This window comes from Podarcis raffonei, chromosome 4, assembly GCF_027172205.1.
Source record: "Podarcis raffonei isolate rPodRaf1 chromosome 4, rPodRaf1.pri, whole genome shotgun sequence".
Taxonomy (NCBI): domain Eukaryota; kingdom Metazoa; phylum Chordata; class Lepidosauria; order Squamata; family Lacertidae; genus Podarcis; species Podarcis raffonei.
Genome location: NC_070605.1, coordinates 6,496,522 through 6,519,370, shown reverse-complemented (window position 1 = coordinate 6,519,370; position 22,849 = coordinate 6,496,522). Strand labels below are relative to the sequence as shown.

Here is a 22,849-nt window from a genome sequence, read left to right as displayed (position 1 = left end):
CGCCCTGCCAAGTAAGCCGGCCGCATTCTCCTCCTCCTGCCAGCGAAGGACGAGGAGGCTCAGGCTTCAGATGAGCTTTGAACCTGCAACTTCATTCCTCACTGTTACTAATTTAGAAAATTCAAATTGCAGCCCCTTAAAGCGTCAGATGGAAGTTTAAAATCATGCAACAACCATAATGCAATAACAGATAGGTAGCCGTGTTGGTCTGCCATAGTCGAAACAAAATTTTTTTTCCCTTCCAGTAGCACCTTAAAGACCAACTAAGTTAGTTCTTGGTATGAGCTTTCGTGTGTATGCATCTGAAGAAGTGTGCATGCATCTGAAGAAGTGTGCATGCACACGAAAGCTCATACCAAGAACTAACTTAGTTGGTCTTTAAGGTGCTACTGGAAGGAAAAAATTTTTTCATAATGCAATAGTCACTCACAGGAGAATAAATGCAGAATAAAACAAAAGCAGCAGAACCTCTGCGTTCATGTGTCACAATAAACTATGGACAATTGTGACTTGAAGAAACCTCACCTGAGCTTTCACTTTCTCTTCTTCTGCTTCGGCATCAAGGAGACTGGAAGCTTTTGCTTTCTATTAAACGTAGCTCAGTATCATGTCTAAGCACGACGTGGTGAATGCCAACCTTGGTTTGTTGAACCATGGTTAAGGCTAGCCACGGTTTGCTGGGTTTGTGCAGCAGCCGGTCTCTGGTTTGTCTTCCGCTTTCCCCAGGCGAGGAGGAGATCACCTTCCCCCCCACGTACCGCTACGAGAGGGGCTCCCGGGACACCTACGTCTGGCATAAACAGAAGCCCACTGGGGTAGGTGCTGCCGGCCCGAGAGGGGAAGGGCAAAGTTGGGACGAGGGGGTTGGCCGCAAATGGGAGGGGGTGGGCAGAAATGCTTGGTTGCTGTGTAGGGAGGGAGGCAGAGTTCAGCTTGCAGCCTGTCCCTGGGAACATCGGAAGCTGCTTCCTACTGAGCCAGACCCTTGGCCCATACAGCTCCATACTGCCTGCACTGACTGGCAGCAGGGCTCTCCGGGGTTTCCCTCTGGGATTGAACCCCGGGAATCTTCTGCTTGAGTGCAGATTCCTTAGTCAGAGAAGTGTCAAAAGCAAAGAGCGGATGGTGGGGCTTTCTGCGTTCAAGAGTTTCCTTTCCAAAGAAAACTCTGATTCTTGTTCCCAGGTGCGGACAAACGTTCCCTCCTGGTGCGACCGCATCCTCTGGAAGTCCTATCCGGAAACCCACATCAACAGCAACTCTTACGGTGAGTTCTGTGCAATCGGAGTTCAATAGCAACTCTTACGGTGAGTTCTGTGCAGCCATGCTTCTGAAAATCAGCTGCTGGAAACCGCAGGAGGGGAAAAGATGCTCTTGTGTTCGAATCCTGCTTGCTGGTTCCCCATGGGAGCAACTGGTCAGCCCCTGTAAGAACAGGATGCCGGACTAGATGATGATGATAATAATAATAATAATAATAATAATAATAATAATAATAATAATAATTTATTATTTGTACCCCGCCCATCTGGCTGGGTTTCCCCAGCCACTCTGAGCGGCTTCCAACAAAGATGAAAGATACACTAAAATGTCACATATTAAAAACTTCCCTGAACAGGGCTGCCTTCAGATGTCTTCTGAATGTCAGGTAGATGTTTATCGCTTTGACATCTGATGGGAGGGCGTTCCACAGGGCGGGTGCCACCACCAAGAAGGCCCTCTGCCTGGTTCCCTGTAGCTTTGCTTCTCGCAATGAGGGAACCGCCAGAAGGCCCTCGGCGCTGGACCTCAGTGTCTGGGCAGAATGATGGGGGAGGAGACGCTCCTTCAGATATACTGGACCGAGGCCGTTTAGGGCTTTAAAGGTCAGCACCAACACTTTGAATTGTGCTTGGAAACGTACTGGGAGCCAATGTAGGTCTTTCAAGACCGGTGTTATATGGTCTCGGCGGCCGCTCCCAGTCACCAGTCTAGCTGCCACATTCTGGATTAGTTGTAGTTTCCGGGTCACCTTCAAAGGTAGCCCCACGTAGAGCGCATTGCAGTAGTCCAAGCGGGAGATAACCAGAGCATGTACCACTCTGGCGAGACAGTCTGCAGGCAGATAGGGTCTCAGCCTACGTACCAGATGGAGCTGGTAAACAGCTGCCCTGGATACAGATTTGACCTGTGCCTCCATGGACAGCTTTGAGTCCAAAATGACTCCCAGGCTGCGCACCTGGTCCTTCAGGGGCACAGTTACCCCATTCAGGACCAGGGAATCCTCCACACCTGCCCGCCTCCTGTCCCCCAAAAACCATTGGCCATTGGCCTGATCCGGCAGAGTTCTCCTGACGCTCTTATCCTTCTTTGTCAGGATGCACGGACGACATTGTGAGCAGCGACCACTCCCCTGTCTTCGCGGCATTTGAAGTTGGGGTCACGTCCCAGTTTGTTTCCAAGAAAGGTACTGGCAAATGACGAGTGAGTGTGTGCGTGCGCTTGAATGGAGAGGGATTGAGACAGCACAGGTGTAGAGCTGTAGAATTGCAGAGTTGGAAGACACCCCCAAGGGTCAGGTAGTGCGGGAATCTCAGCTAAAAACATCCCATAATACAGTCATACCTCGTTACATCCGCTTCATGTTACGTTCTTTGAGGTTACGTCCCGCGGCGAACCGGAAGTACCGGAAAGGGTTACTTCTGGGTTTCGCCGCTCACACATGCGCAGACGTGCAAAATGACGTCATGCGCATGCACAGAAGTGGTGAATTGCAACCCGCGCATGCGCAGACGTGCCGCTGCTGGTTACGCTCTTTTCATGTTGCGAACGGGCCTCTGGAACGGATCCTGTTCAGAACCAGGGGTACCACTGTAATAATAATATTATAATAATTTATTATTTATACTCCACCCATCTGGCTGGGTTTCCCGAGCCACTCTTAGCGGCTCCCAACAGAACACCAATAACAATAATAAAAAAGCAACAACATCAAACATTAAAATCTTCCCAATACAGGGCTGCCTTCAGATGTCTTCTAAAAGTCAGATAGTTGTTTATTTCCTTGATATCTGAAGGGCAGGCGCCACCACCGAGAAGGCCCTCTGCCTGGTTCCTTGTAACTTGGCTTCTCGCAGGGAGGGAACCACCAGAAGGCCCTCAGAGCTGGACCTCAGTGTCTGGGCAGAACGATGGGGATGGAGATGCCCCTTCAGGTCTACCAAAGAGGTCCAACCTCTTGAATCCAGTCCGCATTTCTCACTGGTTCTTGGCGGTTTGGCCTCCTGAGGGAGGGGACCTGTCCAGGGTCTCCCCCCCCCAACGCATCCCGCCCTCCTTCTCTCCTCCCACCCTCCAGGTCTCTCTAAATCTTCAGACCAGGCCTACATTGAATTCGAGAGCGTCGAGGCGATTGTGAAGACGGCCAGCAGGACCAAATTCTTCATAGAGTTCTACTCTGCCTGCCTAGAAGGTAGGGGTGTGTGTGTGTGTGTGTGTTTGGGGTGTGTTTTGTGGAAATAGCCACCCTGGCTGGGGCTGACCCTTAACTTCTGTTAAGACTACTGTACTTTGCTCTACGTGGGGCTGCCCTTGATGCTGTCCCACAAACTCCAGCGGGTGCAGAATGCTGCAGCGAGGCTCCTCACGGGGTCTCTGCCATGGGAGCATATTCACCCAGTGCTTTTTAAACTGCACTGGCTCCCGGTGGAGCACAGGGTCAGATTTAAGGTGCTGCTTTTGACCTTTAAAGCCCTTTGTGGCTTAGGGCCCTCTCCTGGTCTGCCCCACAGAGGACCTTAAGGTCCATGAATAATCATAGTTTAGAGGTCCCGGGCCCTAAGGAAGTCAGATTATCCTCCGCCAGGGCCAGGGCCTTCTCAGTGATGGCTCCGACCTGGTGGAATGCTCTGTCCCATGAGACCAGGGCCCTGCAGGATTTAACCTCCTTCCGTCGGGCCTGTAAGACAGAGCTATTCCGCCTGGCCTTTAATTTGAACTTAGCCTGATCTTTTATTCCCCTTCCCTCCCTCTCCCCTTTTTATGAAGATCACCCGTTCTGGGATCCCACAGCTAATTCTCCCCTGGTCTCCTCGCTGGCCCACATAGGACTAATTTAGCCAGCTAGCCCTGGTGATCATCTAATGTTTATTGGATGGATTTCCCCCCCAGATTGATTTTTGAATTCTGAATTTAATATTATTCATGTTTTATACTGTATTTTATGCTGTTTTTTGTTGTATCAATTAAGTGTTTTAAATTTGTTGTTAGCCGCCCTGAGCCCGCTTTTTTGAACCAGGAAGGGCAGGGTATAAATAAAAAAAAATTATTATTATTATTATTATTATTATTATTATTATTATTATTAACTTCCACCCCCCTCCCCCAGAATTCAAGAAGAGCTTTGAGAACGATTCGCAGAGCAGTGACAACATCAACTTCTTGAAAGTGCAGTGGTCGTCCCGGCAGCTGCCGACGGTGAGGCGACTCTTCCTCCTCTTTCCCCCATGCCCTCCTGCCAGCGCCTGACAGTTTGGGGGCACAGAAGGTCCCTGATCTGCATGAGGCCGAGAGGGGCCCAGGGGCCTATCGGAACCGGGGGGGGGAGAGGAGCCTCTCCTGAGAGGTGCACTCCATCTGGTCACCTGTATTGTGCCAATACCTCTGGCACCAACCTGAAGTTCGTTGGAGGCGCATTCCAAGGGGCAGGTGCCACCACGCTAAAGGCCCTGCTGTTAGTGGCCTTAAGATATGGTTACCAGATTTTTTTTCAATGAATCTGGGGACACTTTTATTTTTATTTTTTTGAAGCTGAGTAGCAACAGGGAGTCAGTAGTGGGGATGGTGAGGCAAAAGACCCTGGGCCCAAGCACACATGCATATTGTATAAAGGTGCAAAGCCCTTCTTTCGCACCCTGTAAAACATAAATGCACAGAGTTTTTAAAAATCTGGGCAACGGCTGCCCATCTGTGACTCCCGAGCCTCCCCCAATCAGTCAAAACAAAGGGGGCAGGGGGCAAGAGATCGCCCAAGACACATCCTATGCGCACAAGACACATCGTATGGGGACTTCCGGCGAGGAAAAATGGCAGCCGCCACAGCATGGAGCAGCTCCTGAAGCCAGCCAGAGCCAACTGTGCTACCAGGCTGGCTCTGGGCTGCTGAGGCTGCCGCTGCCACGTTTTCCAAGGACAGATTTGCAAATCTGGGGACATTCCGGGGACGGAATTTGTCCGGGGACAGATTTGCAAATCCGGGACTGTCCCCAGGACGTCTGGTTTTGTTGTTGTTTAGTCGTTTAGTCATGTCCGCCTCTTCGTGACCCCCTGGACCAGAGCACGCCAGGCACCTCTGTCCTCCACTACCTCCCGCAGTTTGGTCAAACTCATGCTGGTAACCTCGAAAACACTATCCAGCCATCTCGTCCTCTGTCGCCCCCTTCTCCTTGTGCCCTCCATCTTTCCCAGCATCAGTGTCTTCTCCAGGGAGTCTTCTCTTCTCATGAGGTGGCCAAAGTACTGGAGCCTCAGCTTCAGGATCTGTCCTTCCAGTGAGCATTCAGGGCTGATTTCCTTCAGAATGGATGCGTTTGATCTTCTTGCAGTCCATGGGACTCTCAAGAGTCTTCTCCAGCACCATAATTCAAAAGCATCAATTCTTCGGCGATCAGCCTTCTTTATGGTCCAGCTCCATACATCACTACTGGGAAAACCATGGCTTTAACTATACGGACCTTTGTTGTCAAGGTGACATCTCTACTTCTCAAGATGCTGTCTAGGCCTGTCATTGCCCTTCTCCCAAGAAGCAGGCGTCTTTTAATTTCGTGGCTGCTGTCACCATCTGCAGTGATCATGGAGCCCAAGAAAGTAAAATCTCTCACTGCCTCCATTTCTTCCCCTTCTATTTGCCAGGAGGTGATGGGACCAGTGGCCATGATCTTCGTTTTTTTGATGTTGAGCTTCAGACCATATTTTGCGCTCTCCTCTTTCACCCTCATTAAAAGGTTCTTTAATTCCTCCTCACTTTCTGCCATCAAGGTTGTGTCATCTGCATATCTGAGGTTGTTGATATTTCTTCCGGCAATCTTAATTCCAGCTTGGGATTCATCCAGCCCAGCCTTTCGCATGATGTTGCCATAGTTTGCTGTGGTCGACACAGTCAAAGGCTTTTGCATAGTCAATGAAGCAGAAGTAGATGTCTTTCTGGAACTCTCTAGCTTTCTCCATAATCCAGCGCATGTTTGCAATTTGGTCTCTGGTTCCTCTGACGTCTGGTAAACCTACCTTAAGACACCCCTCTGGAGCAAACAGAGCCACTAAGCTTGTCTCCTCTTGAGATTCAAAGAGGTGCACAAAGTAAACCTGTCCAAACATTTGGTGCGTTGACGCTCCCGTTGGCCTCGACTCATCCCCTTTCGTTCTTCTGCCTGCAGCTGAAGCCCATCCTCTCCGACATTGAATACCTCCAAGACCAGCACATCCTCTTGACGGTCAAATCTCTGGATGGCTACGAGTCCTATGGTAAGGAGCTGGGAAGTTCCTGGAGGTGGGGAACCAGGTGCGTGGCAGAACCAGGCACGCTGGACCTAGAACTGGACTTTCGTCCATGCATGGCAGTCTTGACAGGAAGGCCGGACTTCATGTAGCTCTGCAGGATCACAGTCGCTGTTTTGCTATCCGCTTGCAGATTGAATCAGTTCGCCGGTTTCAAGACTCATAGAATCATAATAATTTATAATATTAATTTATTATTTATACCCCGACCATCTGGCTGGGTTTCCGCAGGCACTCTGGTTGGCTCCCATCATTATCAAGCGATAAAACATCAGTCATTCATAGCTTCCCTAATCAGGGCTGCCGTCAGATGTCTTCTAAAAGTCAGATAGTTGTTTATTTCCTTGACATCTGATGGGAGGGTGTTCCACAGGGCAGGTGCCACCACCAAGAAGGCCCTCTGCCTGGTTCTCGCAGGGAGGGAACAGCCAGAAGGCCCTCGGTGCTGGACCTCAGTGTCCAGGGTAGAGACACTCCTTCAGTTATACTGCGCCAAGGCCGTTTATGTGGGAAGGTCTACTTTAGCAGAGTTTAAAAATCCCCTTTATAAGTTTATGCAGCCACCAGCTTGTTGCTGACTTGTCTGAGTTCTACTAATAAAGATGCTGTCCTGGTTAAAAATCCCTTTGAATCCATCTTAAAGAATACACACACAAATCTGATTCATGTTAATATAAAACTATTTTACTCTCAGATTCGTTCAGGTTTCCAGAACTGTACCTGAAGGCAGGCTTAGGTTACATAACAAAGAAATAAACTATAGCAGAGGGAAGTTGGTCCTGAGGTCACTGCAACTGGCTTAGGGCCCTCGTACCTAGTTTAGAGGTCCCGGGCCCTAAGGAATTCAGATTATCTTCTGCCAGGGCCTTTTCAGTGATGGCTCCGACCTGGTGGAATGCTCTGTCCCATGAGACTGGGGCCCTGCAGGATTTAACCTCCTTCCGCCGGGCCTGTAAGACAGAGCTATTCTGCCTGGCCTTTAATTTGAATTCATCCTGATCTTTTATTTCCCTTCTCTTCCCTCCCCTTCCCCTTTTATGAAGACCACCCGCTCTGAGACCCCACAGCTAATTCTCCCCTGGCCTCCTCGCTGGCCCAAGTAGGACCAATTCAGCCAGCTAGCCCTAATTCTTTCCCCCCCTAAAAGGCGAGGTGGGGGGCGAGGCTGCTTCCGCCGCGGCAATTGGGCTGGACCTCTTTTGCCCCTCGCCCTGACCCACCCTGCCTCTTCTTCCCCACGCAGGCGAGTGTGTCATTGCCCTCAAGTCCATGATTGGCAGCACTGCCCAGCAGTTCCTCACCTACCTGTCCCACCGTGGCGAGGAGACGGGCAACATCCGTGGCTCCATGAAGGTGCGGGTCCCAGCGGAGCGGATGGGGACCCGCGAGAGGCTCTACGGTGAGGAGCAGGAGAGGGAGGGGCTGCCAGCACGAAGGGCGGGGGGTTGTGATGGGAGCACCTTTGGCTCTCCACAGTGTGCCCAGCTAAGGTGGGTTTTTATTTTCTGGGTTTTTCTACGCTGCAAAGCACCTTGGGACCTTGCACTGAAGGCGATGCTGATCATAGCAGTAATTTATTATTAATTATTCCATCTAAATCAGACTGGCAAAATAAAATAAGAGCTGGCGAGGCTATCAGCGAGGCTACGAGACGTTAACTGAGGAAAAATTTATCAGAGAGTGGGACATATACAGAGTCTGTGTAAAAGAACATTGTCAAAATATTAATCTGCTGGCAGGTTTTGATTGAACTTCAGTGTGCAAGTAGGATATTATAAAATAAATTTTATAGTAAGTTAAATAACATGGAGGAAAGGAAGTTAAGAGTGCGTATTTAAGGAATTTGATTTGGGAACACAATGGGAATATTGGAGGTCAATTCAATTACAAATTCATGTACAAGGCAAGTTATCAGTTAAGGAATGAATGATTGTTTATTTTTGTTCTTCTATTTTGTTTTCAACATCCATTGAACATTTCTGTTATAAAGCTTTTAACCAATAAAGCATTTAATAAAAAAAAAAGACGATGCTGATAATAACAGTAATTTGTTATTATTTATTGCATCTCTATCCCCTAAGGGGGGCCTGTGGTTCACCCCCTTCCTCATTTAATCCCCCACGACAACCCTGCGGGGTAGGCCAGGCTGAGAGGCAGGGACTGGCCCCCGAGGTCACCCACTGACCTTCGTGGGGATTTCAACCCTGACCTCTCCCAGGTCCCGGCCCAGGACTCTAACCACTACGCAACGCTGCTGGTGATGAGCGTGAAACCCGGTAGATGACGACGAACGTAATGTTGTTCTGTTGGGTGGGTCAACCCCTAAAGCAGAGGGTGGAGAACGTCCATCCCACAGGCCAATCCTGGCCCCACTGGCAGGGATGCCCCCCAAATGAGAGGGCCTTAAAAGAAGATGGGACAGATTCAGGGAAGGAGAGAGCTGTTAGCCAAGATGCCTCTCCTCCTCTGCCTCCACAGTCGGAGGCCGCGATGTTTCTGAATAGCAGTTTCTAGATAACTCAGCAGAGGAGAGTTGCTCTGTGTTCGAATCCTGCTTGCAAGTTTCCAACCAGCATCTGGTTTGCCGCTGAGAGAACAGGATCCTGGACTAAGATGGTCCACTGGGCTGGACCAGCAGGCTCTTCTTAATTTTCTTCAATTTTATCAGCCCTGTGTGAATCCCGATTTTATTCCGATTTGGAGAAATGTATTTCGTGCGAATGGCCTTGATCTACTGCAAGGCGGGGAGGTCCACCCCAGGCTTGGATCCGCACTCAGAGCCTGTTCCCCTTCCCCTCCCACAGAATGGATCAGCATCGATAAGGACGAGACAGGAGCCGCCAAAGGGAAACTTCAGCCGGTAGCAACACGGACCAACCTCGACTACACGAAGTAAGACTCTGGGAGCGGGGCCGCCGCCTTGAAGTGGTCTGGAGGGAAGAGGGGCAACTTCCAGGACAGGAACTGCAACGTCTAGGCAGGATCAAAGCAGCAGAGCAAAACCTCTCTCCTTTTTAAAAGCAAAACCTGCCTCCATTTCTTCCCAGTTTCCTTGAAAGGCAGAGACTGGACTGGGGGTGCTGTGCATTTATTTGTTTATTGCATTTACATTTCACTGTTTTCTCCTTGGAGCTCCGTTTGGCCTACGCGGTTCTCCCCCCTCCTTCTCTATTCCCCGCAACAACCCTGGGAGGCAGGCTAGGCTGAGAGGCAGCAACTGGCCCAGTGAGCTTCATGGCCGAGTGGGGATTTGAACCCTGCTCTCCCAGGTCCTAGTCCGACACTCTAACCACTGCGCAACACTGCCACATTTTTAAGAGGCTTGGGTGCCCAGCTTTCAAAGGGTGCCATTGCATGCAATTGCCATTTTAAGTCAACCACTTGGAGATATTTTTTGATAGGTATCCAATCTTGCTGAACAATAAAATAAAATAAAAGCCAGTATTGACCAGCTTTTTGCTGTTCCGCTCAAGCCCTGCGTGTGGGGCTCCCTCAGGGGCCCCTGTTTGGCTCCTGTGGCCCTTTAGTCTGACCTAGCAGCTAGAAATTCTTACGTTCCTCAGGAGTGTGGTAAGGAAAGAGATTCAGGCAGCCTTCCGGGCCTAAAGGCCTTATCGTTGTGTCTTTTCAAACCTTTCCATCCGCTAGATCTGTGGGGCGCAAACATTCCCCTGGGGACGCCCCAGCAATGGCCGCCTGCCCTGTTGGGAAACTCTTAGATGATCTGGAGAAGCCCGGCACCCAAACAGCCAGTCGCCTGCCAGCTCCCCATCGCGGCACCTCCAGAGATGAGGCGACCCAGGGCAGGTGAGTGGCCTGCGAATGGATCGTGGAATCATAGCAAATGTTGGGTCTTCAGGAAAGGGGTGAACCCACCCCAGCAAGGGAAGCGAATTAAGTCACCAGCAGTGTCCCAAATTGACCAAGGACTCGCACCTGGTCCTCAGCAGCTAATGTAGCTACCTGCCCATTATCACGGTTGGGGGCGCGGGTGGCGCTGTGGTCTAAACCACTGAGCCTCTTGGGCTTGCCGATCAGAAGGTTGGTCGGTTCGAATCCCAGCGACGGGGTGAGCTCCCGTTGCTCTGTCCCAGCTCCTGCCAACCTAGCAGTTCAAAAGCACACCAGTGCAAGTAGATAAATAGGTACCACTGTGGCGGGAAGGTAAATGGCATTTCCGTGCGCTCTGGTTTCCATTACGGTGTTCTGTTGTGCCAGAAGTGGTTTAGTCCTGCTGGCCACATGACTCGGAAAGCTGTCTGTGGACAAACGCCAGCTCCTTTGGCCTGAAGTGAGATGAACGCTGTGGGAATGTTGTGAGTAACAGGAGAGGATATATTGATTAATATTATCCTTCCTAACTCTCTTAAGAATCTCTTAAGTTCTATGATTAATATTATCCTTCCTAACTCTCTTAAGAATCTCTTAAGTTCTTGGTAAGACCCCTTTGATTCCCTCCTAAAAGAATAAAGACACAACAGTCTTGTTCATAAGTAACAATAAAAAGTTTACTCACGATCAGGCAGAGCACAGTGTGATTGATCCCTGAAGGCAGGCTTTAGGCTTAAGGTTACAAATATGTACAAATAGGTTTACCCCATATGGGAGATCACCCAGGGACTGCTGGCTGAGAGTGCGGTCCAGGTGAAGCAGGAAGCAGACAGGACGAAAAAGAGAAGGAAAAGGAAGATGGCTACGTGACTTGGCCTTTGACCAGGTCTGGATAGGTCACGCCCACCTACCAGTCACATGCAAAGGAAGGGTGCTCCAGCCAGGTGTAACAGGAAGTTCGACTGGCTGGACAAACATTCCCCTGCATGTCCACTCTAGGCAAACAAGGAATGTTGTACTTGACTGCTCCAGTGGATTACATCCCACAAACGCCGCACCCCATATTCACTTTTGACTTGACTTAACCATCCAGGGGTCGTTTACCTTTTACCTTTTATTGTCAAGGTGCAAAGTGATTGCTTTGGTCCAAGGAGACTCCTGCATTGACCTAAGCACAAAAATAAAATTATCGGATGAAAAAGCTTCGTCTTGTTCCTAAGTGCCTCAGTTGTCCCTCCTGTTTCCTGCCCAGGCCCAGGCCGGACGCCCCCACAGATCCCGACGGGCCCCCCCTGAAGAACAGCTTCAACAACCCGGCCTACTACGTCCTGGAGGGGGTCCCGCACCAGCTGCTGGTCTCGGATCTGCCCCTGGCGACGGCGGCCAAGCCCCCCGCCCCCAGGAACAAAGTCCAGATCACGGTGCCCATCCAGGCTGAGCACCGGCGGCCGCAGCAGCCCCCCTGCCGGGCGGAGGAAAGCTCAGAGGAAGAGGAGCAAGGGGTCCTCAACCTGCCGCCCCCTGACTTCCCGCCACCCCCCTTGCCCAAGTTGGTGGAGTTTGACGTCTCCGGGGACTCCTTCTACACACCTGCAGGGACCCGGGTGGAAGAGCACGGAGCGAGCAAGGCCCGAGCAACCGTGGCCTTCAGCGAGCCCCTGGAGGCCAAGCCCCCCAAGGTGCACCCCAGGCCGGCTCCCTCCCTGGGGCCGGGGTTCCTGATGGAGCCCCCCAGTGCTCCCCCAGGGCCCGGGGGTCCCCTGGACGACCGCTCCTGCTCCGTCCTCCAGATGGCCAAGACCCTCAGCGAGGTGGACTATGCCGGCGGCAGCAACGGCGGTGCGCTGGGGAGGGAGCAGTCAGGGCGGCCCCCGGCACACCCCCTGACCAAAGTGAGGCTAGATCTGCCTCACCACCGGTGCCTGCACCCCGACTACAGCCGCCCCATCGCCTTCCCGCCACGGTCCATTCGTGAGAGCATCGAGGAAGACCTGGCAGAAGAGGTACACTCTGGGGGGGGGAGGGAAAGAGGGAGGGAGCCCCCCCTGCCAAATGGGGGGTGCGCTGTGCCCATTGGGGACTCAGCCCCCCCAAATCCAAATGAGTGGAAGAGGGGTGGAGTCCTTGGGAAATAGAAATGCAACTCGCAGAATCCACTTTCTTCTTTGGAAACGGGGATGGAAGAGCAAGCAGAAGTTGGGCGAGGGGCGGGAGAGGCAGCTCTGGGGAGTTCGGTAGGGGGGTGTCAGCCCCTCTGGCCAGCAAGGCCCAAATTGCCCCAGATGTTCTTCACCCCTGGACCCAAAGCAAAGTGGGGAGATCTCCAGGATTGACAGGGTCTGAAGATCTCATCAGGATCAATATTTGCCAGCACTGAATTTCTGCCCTGGCTTCCCACAAAGGCGCTAAAACCTCGTGTGCATCTCTCCTCCTCTTCTCTTTCCCTCCCTTTCTATAAAAAGCACTTTGATACCACTTAATATTTCAGAAGGGGACGTGGGTGGCACTGTGGGTTAAACCACAGAGCCTAGGACTTGCCAATCAGAAGGTCGGTGGTTCGAATCCCCGCAATGGGGTGAGCTCCAGTTCCTCGGTTCCTGCTCCTGCCAACCTAGCAGTTCAAAAGCATGTCAAAGTGCAAGTAGATAGATAGGCACCACTCCGGCGGAAAGGTAAATGGCATTTCCATGTGCTACTCTGACTCACCAGAAGCGGCTTAGCCATGCTGGCCACATGCTGTACGCCGGCTCCCTCGGCCAATAAAGCAAGATGAGCGCCGCAACCCCAGAGTCGGTCACGACTGGAGCTAACGGTCAGGGGTCCCCTTTACCTTTACTTAATATTTCAGAAATCAAGGGGCGGTGTGCTGTCTAAAAGCAAACTAAACAACGTAACTAAAACTTGAAAACAAAATCACATCCTAAAACTAGTGTAGGCATGGACAAATAAGATAATGGAGCGCGCCTCCGAGGGTGAACTCAAATCGCTGGAGAATCACAGCGCCTGCTGTGGCCGCAGAGACTGGAAACTTATAACTGCTGCCTCCTGTGTTGTTTATGCTGCATTAGCAGGACCGGAGTGACCTCCCAAGGGTGCAAGTCTGGGCGGTGGGTCTGGAGGTCCTGGGCTGCCCAGACGACAAGACTCCCTCTCAGCCTCCAATCACCTGCAGCTCGATGAGACAGCCCTTGAGATATTTGAAGATAGCTATCCTGTCTAAGCTAAACATACCCAGCTCCTTCAACCGTTCCTCACAGGGCTTGGCTTGCAGGCCCTCAATCCTCTAGTTGCCCTCCTCTGCCCACCTTCCAGCTTGTCAGTTTCCTTTGTCTGATGTGTCTGTCTGTCTGCTGCCCCTCAGACCCTTAGCCAGGACGGCCGCAGCAGCTCCAGGCAGAGTGAGTCCAGTGTGGGAGAGTGGCTGAGAGCGATTGGCATGGAGAAATATGAGGAGGGCTTGATCCACAACGGCTGGGACGACCTGGAGTTCCTCAGGTGAGTCTCCCTTCCTTATAATAAAAAATAATATTTTTTATTTATACCCTGCCCTCCCAAGCCAAGACCGGGCTCAGGGCGGCTAACACCCGATATAAAACAAATTGATTGAAATGCAACTTAAAAACAAGATTAAAAGACAACATTAAAACATTAAAATACAGCCTCATTTCAATGGAAACTCAAATCAAAAACTTTTTTGGGGATGAAAATGTCAAGTCTTCACCAAGGCCAACTATCCAGACTGGTCCTACGTGGGCCAGAAAAAAGCCAGGGAAGTCCCCAAATAGGAGTTCCATCACAGGAGGGGAAAGGGAAAAAGAAGAGGGGAAGGGAATCAAGTTGATTCCAAGCCAAAGGCCAGGCGGAACAACTCTGTCTTACATGCCCTGGTCTCATGAGACAGAGCGTTCCACCAGGCCGGAGCCAGTGCTGAAAAGGCCCTGGCTCTGGTTGAGGCTAATCGGACTTCCTTAGGGCCCGGGACCACTAGGGTGTTGCTATTTATGGACCTTAAGGTCCTCCGCGGGGCAGACCGTGGGGAAGACGTCCAGTCTCAAGAATTTGGAGCCACTGGCCTGATCCTGCAGGCTCTTCTTGTGTTTTTGTGTTCAAGGGTTTGGCAAACTCTGCGTGGAAGAGATCTTGCATAAACTACATTTCTCCAGCTATAAGTATCAATTCAAAGTGCTGGTGCTGACCTTGAAAGCCCTAAACGGCCTCGGCCCTGTATACTTAAAGGAGTGTCTACCACCCTCATTGTCCAGCCCGGAGTCTGAGGTCCAGCTCCGAGGGCCTTCTGGCGGTTCCCTGACTGCGAGAAGCGAGGTTACAGGGCCTTCCCAGTAATGGTGCCCACCTTGTAGAAAGCCCGCCCACCAGATGCCAAGGAGATAAATAACTACCTGACTTTTAGAAGACCTCTCAAGGCAGCCCTGTTATCGGGATGCTTTTAATATGTGATGTTCAGTTGTGTTGTATTCCCTGTTGGAAGCTGACTGGGACAACCCAGTCAGTTGGGCAGGATACAAAAATTAATTGATTGAATGATTGTTATTATTAGTATCCAAATGGCGGAGCTCGAATGACCGCTTTTTTTGCTATGTAGCATGATTTCACTCCTTACACAAATATTGAGGCTTGTAGTCACTGAGCATCATAGTTATAGATTGAGCCGAGGGCCTGGGCAGGCCTTTGAGGATGGACCAGACCCGGGGGAAAGGACTTTTGGAGGCGACTAAGGGCTTAAAGGGGACACGGGTGGTGCTGTGGGTTAAACCACTGAGCCTAGGGCTTGCTGATCAGAAGGTTGGCGGTTCGAATCCCCGCGACGGGGTGAGCTCCCATTGCTCGGTCCCTGCTCCTGCCAACCTAGCAGTTCAAAAGCACCTCAAAGTGCAAGTAGATAAATAGGTACCACTCTGGCGGGAAGTAAACGGCGTTTCCATGCGCTGCTCTGGTTCGCCAGAAGCGGCTTAGTCCTGCTGGCCACATGACCAGCTGTACGCCGGCTCCCTCGGCCAATAAAGCGAGATGAGCGCTGCAACCCCAGAGTCGGCCACGACTGGACCTAATGGTCAGGGGTCCCTTTACCTTTAAAGGCTTAACGGCATCATTCCTCTGGGCAGGCATAATACCTTGGTAGAAAGGGAGCATGGAAACAGAGGTGCAGGGTTAGGAGCGGAGAGAAATGAGGCCTGGGAGCTAGAGGTTGGCATCCAAAGTGAGAAAACCCCTGGAGGGATATCAGAAGAGGAGGGGTCCCTGCCATTGGGGCGGAAGGGGTTTCAGCATCAGTGGGTGTGCTTTCTCAGGTGCTGCAGAGCATTATTTTGTCCACTGGGGGGCACTCGTTCCCCACTCTGGGCAGCATCCGTTCCCTACAGGTGAGCTTGGAGGAAATTCCTTCCAGCCCAAACTTGGACCATCTTTCTCAGCGATAGCCAGAGCATGCACCGCTCTGGCGAGACAGTCTGCGGGCAGGGAGGGTCTCAGCTGGCATACCAGATGGAGCTGGTAGACAGGTGGTTCATATGGGGAGAAGCTCCTGCCCAGGGGGGCCCTTGAGTCATGAGTCAGGGGGTCCTCCAACCTTTCTCCGGGAGGGCATCTTGGGGCACAGTCCACCGAACCTCCTGGTTTCTGAGCCCTGAACCTCTTTCTCTGCTCCCTGCAGCGACATCACCGACGAGGACTTGGAAGAAGCTGGCGTGATGGACCCCAAGCACAAGCGACTTGTCCTTGAGAGCCTGAGGCTCAGGAAGTAGCGGGAATCTCCCTGCCACCCCCCCCCCAGGACACCCCTCCTTCCTTCCTTCCTTCCTTCCTTCTGGTTTTGAGCCCTTTCTCCTTCTCGCCCACCCTGTGCCACGTGTGAGGAGATATCGGGGCGGCTGGCAAAGCATCAAGGAGCAGGTCTCCCCTCCTCTAGCCCCCCGGAGGGGAGGGTTGATGGCAGAGCCAGACGGACACCCCAAAGGTGTCCCCGAGACTTGGAGCCGACTGTGAGGTTGCCGAAGACCCAGCGCTGGCGCTTCCACGCCCCTCCTTGGCTCCTGCAAGGATCGGGACCCTCCCAGGCGGGGAACGGGGAAGCGCAAGTGGTCCAGGCTAAGCATTTCAGATCAGCACCCTTAAACGCCCCTCCCCTCCTCTCTCTCCCCCCCTCCACCTCCACCCACAACCCCTTTCCACATCCTCTCTGTGCTGCTGGTTAAATTATTCTTATTTATTACAGCGAAAGAAGGATCCTTGCTTTTTGTTTTGTTTTGCTCTTCCTTTCAGAGCGTTTCCCCCTCTCCTGCCCTCAATGTGCCTCTGGACCAACTCTGGTTTATCGGGCGGGAGTTCCTGAATTGAGTGCCGTTAACCTGGCCTCCTTTTACTGAGGCCAAGGGGCGGGGGGTGGATGGTGTGGGGACAAATCTGCCGGCTGTGTTCTGCTCTGCTGGTGGGTCTTGGCTTTGTCTCTTTCTCTGACCCAGGAACTGCTTTTGGGGGCCTTTCAGCCTGACTCTGGCCTCCTTGCTGTCTAGGCCCGGTTTTCTCTGGGGCAATGCAAATGGAGATCTCTCCTCGCCCCACAATCCCTCCAGAAGCCTTGGGGAATTGTTTTTGCCACCCAAGGGACGTTCCAGCCCCGGTTTGCTTCCCAGAGAGGATCTGCGTCACGCTCCTGTTGCATCGTCCCGCTTGGAAAGGTGTCTCCTTCCCGTGACCAGCCTTCAGTGGGGCGATGGGGGGAGCCCTCCCTCTTCTTCCTCTCAAGGCTGTTTCTTGCCTCCCAAGAAATATTATGCAACCTTCAGGGGCTCACCGGACAGCCCAAGGTGTTTGCTCACGTGCCTCTTGCTTTTCTAAGCGTTCAGCCTTAAACAGACCCCACCTGCAGCTCTTCGCACAGTGTCTGAACAGCCCTGTGAACGACAATCTGCAAAATAACCTCAGGTAGCCCCAAACGTCTGAGCAAGGCCAGAGCTGTAGCTTGGGTAGGGGAGCAACTAGCCAGGTTTTTTTGCCCCAGATGAAGCCTCCAGAGGGTTAGGGCCCCAGCCTGTGTGCGCATGCAAATGTGTGCCACACTTGAGTCTTTGACCCGGGTGAAATGAAAGCCTCGCTTTGCCCCTAGCAAGAAAGTCTTCCCGGCAAATCCTGCAGTGGTGCTTTGCGGAGATTGCGAAGCTCATTCAAATGCAGTGGCCAGGTAAGCAAGCAGTGCCCCACAGCAGCCAATCAAGTGGAGCCAGCCAATGGAGGCACATGGGATGTCTCCGCAAGGCGGGACAAATGCAGAACGGCTCACCTCTGCTGCTAAAGAGAGAGCTGAGGGCAATACTCTGCGAGATCAGTTGCTCTGGGGCAGTGTTTCTCGAACTTGGGTCCCCAGCTGGCCTTAGACTACAACTCCCATCGTCCCTAGCTAGCAGGACCAGTGGTCAGGGATGATGGGAGTTGTAGTCCAGCCCATAGCTGTCAACTTTTCCCTTTTCCTGCGAGGAATCCTGTTCGGAATAAGGGAATTTCCCATAGAAAAGGGGGAAAGGTTGACAGCTATGGTCCAGCCACAGCTGGGGACCCAAGTCTGAGAAACACTGCTCTGGGGAGTGGCTCCCACGCTTCTCCCCGCCGCACGGTTTGTGTCTTGATCAGGTCAGCAGGCGAGGGTTCCTGACTCTGCCCCTGCGTGTATTGGTTGGGGCTGGAGTCTACCTCAGCAGCCCGCTGCCGCCTTTCTTCCACGGGGTCCTTCCTTTGCAGGCCTTGAAGACACACTCGTGACCTGGGGTGCACAAGTGAGATGTTGTCCTCCGCACTTTTCCCCTTGAGCCCAGCACCTTTTACCAGAGTCAGCTGTTCCCACGAAGTTTCCTTGTTTTGCTTACTCTTTGTCCTTGATCCGAGGAAGGCGGCTCATGTGATGCCTTTCTCCCGTACGGATGCAAACCTCGGTGCCTGCAGGGAGGCCGTTCCTAAGATCCAGGGCGGGGACCTGGATCTTGACAATAAGACAGACTTGCAGAAGTCAGGAAGCAAGTTCTGGGTTGCAGCCTCGGTTCTGCTCAACTTTTCCCCTTGGGTAATTGCTCTAATACCCCAGTGCCTTACTTTATAATATTGCTGGTGAGGGAGTCTCCTACGTGCAGGAGGTTTCAAGGAAACCGTTCGCTTTGCCAGAGACCATCTGGGACATTTTCACACCTCGGCAAAGGAGCAGCTCTCTGAAATTAAAATGAAGGATCTCTCTCTCTGTGTGTTTTGTTCCTCCTGCGAAATTTGCTCCCAGGCGTGGGTTCAGTTATCATTATTTTCATTATTAGCGTTTGGTGTGAGTTCTAACCCTACTAAATTCTACTGTGCCGTATTTTATAGATGTACTTCTTGTTGTTTTAATGTTTTAATTTAATTGTCGTTTGGGACACTTTGTATACGCTTACTGTTTCGTGGGCTGAACCAGGAATCGCGATGACTTGCCCTCGTCCCCCCAAAAAAAACAAACCCCGGTGTTTGCATTTCATGTCCTTAGTTTGCCACCGCCTCCATCCTGACGCAATAAAAGGGCTTGTTTGCTTAAAGAAGTGCATCTTGCTTTCTTGTTTTCCTCCTCTCATTTTTATTGGCAGGGTGAATCGCTTCTCAGGCACGTTTAAGTCGCGCAGTTCCAGGCGTGCGCAGTTGGAGGCCAGCTGGTTGGAATTGTGCAAGTTAAATCCAAGCAAGAAGGAGAACTTAAATACACTTTTTGCCCTGGATTTGCCTGGGGTTCCCCAATGTGGAAAGAGCTTTTAAGCTCTCTGCCTTTCTCGATGGGCAAGGCCCACTCAGTACGCAGGCCCTGGGAAGACACTCTTCCCCACCCCTTTGCTAGCTGTGGGGTAGGCTCAAAGGTTTGACTGTATGCCATTTTCATGTACAGTGGTACCTCAGGTTACATACGCTTCAGGTTACATACACTTCAGGTTACAGACTCCACTAACCCAGAAATAGTGTTCAGGTTAAGAACTTTGCTTCAGGATGATAACACAAATCGTGCTTCGGCGGCGCAGCAGCAGCAGAAGGCCCCATTAGCTAAAGTGGTGCTTCAGGTTAAGAACAGTTTCAGGTTAAGTACGGACCTCCGGAACGAATTAAGTACTTAACCCGAGGTACCACTATACACACAAACCCTTGGAACTGAACCCCCATGTCAGGTGCCATCGTACTGTATTTTCTCATACAGTGGTACCTCGGGTTACATACACTTCAGGTTACAGACTCTGCCAACCCAGAAATAGTACCTCGGGTTAAGAACTTTGCTTCAGGATGAGAACAGAAATCGTGCTCCGGCAGCGTGGCGGCAGCAGGAGGCCCCATTAGCTAAAGTGGTGCTTCAGGTTAAGAACAGTTTCAGGTTAAGTACGGACCTCTGGAACGAATTAAGTACTTAACCCGAGGTACCACTTTATTTATCTCTTCCAATGGGGCCAAGGTGTTGAGCATCTGATTCTCAGACTTTCTTTGCTCCAGCCAAGGCGCTGGCCCTCTGCGAATTCAGACCACGCCAGGGACCCGATCCTAAGGGGCTTGGAGGCGCTCCAGCAGAAAGTGTTGCAATTTTGCATACACCATTTTAATTGGTGTTTGGATTATGAGACTGGGCAGAGGGATGCTGCAGCTGCTTCCGTGCCGGCCAGTGTGTTTCAAAGTCCCCTCTTCCTGCTCTCAGGGCTGGGGCTTAGGCTGCCTTCAGTCTCACCAAATATCCACCCCCCCCCCGAATTCCTTCTCTCAAAAGGAGCACTCGTGGGAGTTCTTCAATAAATTAAGTTTATTTAGATTAGCATATTTTGCAAATGAGTTCAATAAATTACAGAACAGTTGTTGGTTTTAAAAAATAATAAATGAAAAAAACAAACAAGCAAAACAAAGCCTGGAGAACCAAGCAGCCACAGAGCTGAGCCCTGGGGGCTTGGAAGCTGGAGTCGGGGGTGTCCCTTGTTCCCTTAGGATGCTATGGTCTGGGCCCAGAAGACACCCACTCTTGAGCAGGAGGTGCTGCTGGCTTGCCGGCTCCTAAAGCCCCACATTTCCACACGTTGTCATCCTGATGCTCCCCATATCGCCCTCCTTTTGGGCCTGAACCTGTTGCCCCTCTCTGCAAGATCCAGATGAGCGCTGCAAGCTGAACCTACGTTTTATCTTTCCTTTGGGAGGTTTGGAACAGTTTCCCCCCATGGCTCAGGGCATCCTAAAATTCCATCATTTCCTACAATGGTGCCACACGGCTGCCATTGCCGCCTTTCCATCTCCAGCTATGGATGGGCCACAGCTCCCCCAGCCCTGGTGTTACTGAGGCCGCGTGGAGCCAGGAGTCCTGGGTGGGGCTGTGAGCCCAGGTTTCCTGTAAGGACTTCACTGTGCCATGGCATGTGGTGGCAGTTCCATGCTGCTGCCCCCCCAACTGTTGCTGTTCCCTCAGGGGGACCCCAAGAAGGCCTAGACACCTAAATAATGGAACAGAAGCCCCCTGCCAACACAGCGCCAATCATCACTGAGCCCCAATGAAACCAGCCATGAAGCACTTGGAGTCTTGCTATCTTGAATCCCACCTGTTGCAAAGCCTGCTTAAATTTCTCCCCAATGACATGAAAAGAGCCTGGTGGATCAGGCCAACGATGGCCCATCTATTCCAGCATCCTGTTTTCACAGGGGCCTACTAGATGCCCGTGGGAACCTGGCAAGCAGGGTCTGAGCACAAGAGCAGCTCTCGCCTCTCGTGGTTTCCAGCAACCGGCGCTGAGAAGCATTTCTGCCTCCGATTCTGGAGACAAAACAACCCTCCTGGCAAATAGCCATCGATATCCGTCTCCTCCATGAATTTACCTCTTCCTCTTATCAAAGCCATCCAGGTTGGTGGCCATCGCTGCCTCCTGAGGCAAGGAGTCCCACAGTCCAGTTATGTGCTGCATTAAGAAGTAATTGGCTAGAGGTTGCAGGTCCCCAAATGCTGAAAGGGTCTGCAGGATATAAAGCCGAAATATCTGTTGATGGGAAGGGGCATGGGTCAGGACAGGGGTGCAACAGAATTACTCGCCCCCACACTTCTCCCCTCGCTGCAAAATACACTCCGGAGATTCAGAGACACATGTCGCAAACCACCATTTCATGAAAAGGCTTTCTCTAACAATGAAAACCTGGAATGCGTTTTTTCCCCAACAGCTTAGCTACGAACACGAAATCCTCCTTTGAACATTATGTGACATAAAAGAGACTCGTTCTCCAGCCCACCTCGGGGCTTGAGCAAACGCCACCTTGCCACCTTCCTCAGTTGTGGCGGCACCCTGGGCACGAGCCATGAGGAAGTTCTCCTGGCCCACTGACTTGGGGTGGGAGTTGTGCAAGAGCACTCCTGCGTTCTTGCACACTTGCCTTGTCTTTTCACTGGGCCTCACGTGGGTTGTGCCACCTGTGAACTGGCACAATGGCCGCAGAGCCTCCTCCATTTCATCCTGCGCACTGGACCACCACAGGATGGGGCCATTAGCAGCTGGAAAAGCTACAAAGCCTGCAAGGCTGGAAACCCCCTAAATCTGAGTTGTGTGATGTGGGGCTCATATGCCCCATGTCTGGGCCCATAGTCTTATCAGCATCTGGTGGCACCCGGTTTCCTTAAAGGTGAACCAGTCTTGATAGCAACAGCCCACCCACATCCAGAGGACCACATCTTCCTCATCCCCTGCTCCAGTGATACGGGTTTTCCCAAAAGCGGCAGAACCAGGAAAGGTGTCTCCATGTATCTTAGCAAGATGTGACACTAGACTCCAATGCATTCGTGGTCTGGCTCGATATAAGGCAGCCTTGCCCAACCTGGGGGTGTTTTGGACAACAGTTCCCACCAGACCCAGTGAGCATGGCTGTAGAAGTCTGGGGCTGATGGGAGTTGTAGTCCCAAACTCCAGGCAGTGGCACCAGGTTGGAGGAGATTGATTTAAGGCAACTTCATCAGAGTTCAGATGCACTCGTCTGCACAAGCAGCCCTTTGAAATTGCAGGTGGGCATAACCCAAACCAGTGCTGCGCTGTATCTGCCTCTCATCGATCCAGTTCCTGCCACCCCCCACCCCAGATTCCTTTCTCCAGAGGGAAATTGACTGGTCCGGAAGCTGCTTGCAGACTAGTCAATCCCGCTTGTGACATGTGGGGAAGCAGGTGGGGCTGGGTCACTGCCACTTAAATGGGGTCGGAAGGATGAGGAAGGGGCCTGCAGCGTTGATCTTGTTTGTTTTGCTCTTTTTGAAAGCAACAATCTGCACACAGCCAGGGACTGCAGGGTGAGATCATATGTTCAGGAGGACAAAAGACCTTCTCGACATTGAAAGCTACTTGAGAGGCTGTGTGCATATGGACAGGTGTCTCTTAGAAGCCCAGAGGCACAGTCTTATCTACATAGTCCGTGGAATACACTTTCTGTGGGTGGATTTGCCAACGCGAACAGAGGCTGGCATCTCACCACCTGC

The 22,849-nt window shown here is 51.9% G+C and overlaps 1 protein-coding gene across 2 annotated transcripts in view; it reads left to right on the top strand.

Moving 5' to 3' along the window:
• Window positions 1–18,932, top strand: part of INPPL1 (inositol polyphosphate phosphatase like 1) — an 86,205-nt gene extending 67,273 nt beyond the window's left edge. For both annotated transcript variants that reach the window (XM_053385346.1, XM_053385345.1), the window contains exons 17-28: window positions 727–815; window positions 1,186–1,267; window positions 2,357–2,446; window positions 3,338–3,451; window positions 4,367–4,455; window positions 6,411–6,498; window positions 7,775–7,930; window positions 9,336–9,423; window positions 10,180–10,338; window positions 11,615–12,365; window positions 13,724–13,857; window positions 16,034–18,932. In XM_053385346.1, the coding sequence (XP_053241321.1) occupies window positions 727–815; window positions 1,186–1,267; window positions 2,357–2,446; window positions 3,338–3,451; window positions 4,367–4,455; window positions 6,411–6,498; window positions 7,775–7,930; window positions 9,336–9,423; window positions 10,180–10,338; window positions 11,615–12,365; window positions 13,724–13,857; window positions 16,034–16,124 (1,931 nt within the window). In that variant the 3' untranslated portion in view covers window positions 16,125–18,932. The remainder of the gene's footprint in view (window positions 1–726; window positions 816–1,185; window positions 1,268–2,356; window positions 2,447–3,337; window positions 3,452–4,366; window positions 4,456–6,410; window positions 6,499–7,774; window positions 7,931–9,335; window positions 9,424–10,179; window positions 10,339–11,614; window positions 12,366–13,723; window positions 13,858–16,033) is intronic.
• The last annotated feature ends 3,917 nt before the right edge of the window (window positions 18,933–22,849 follow it).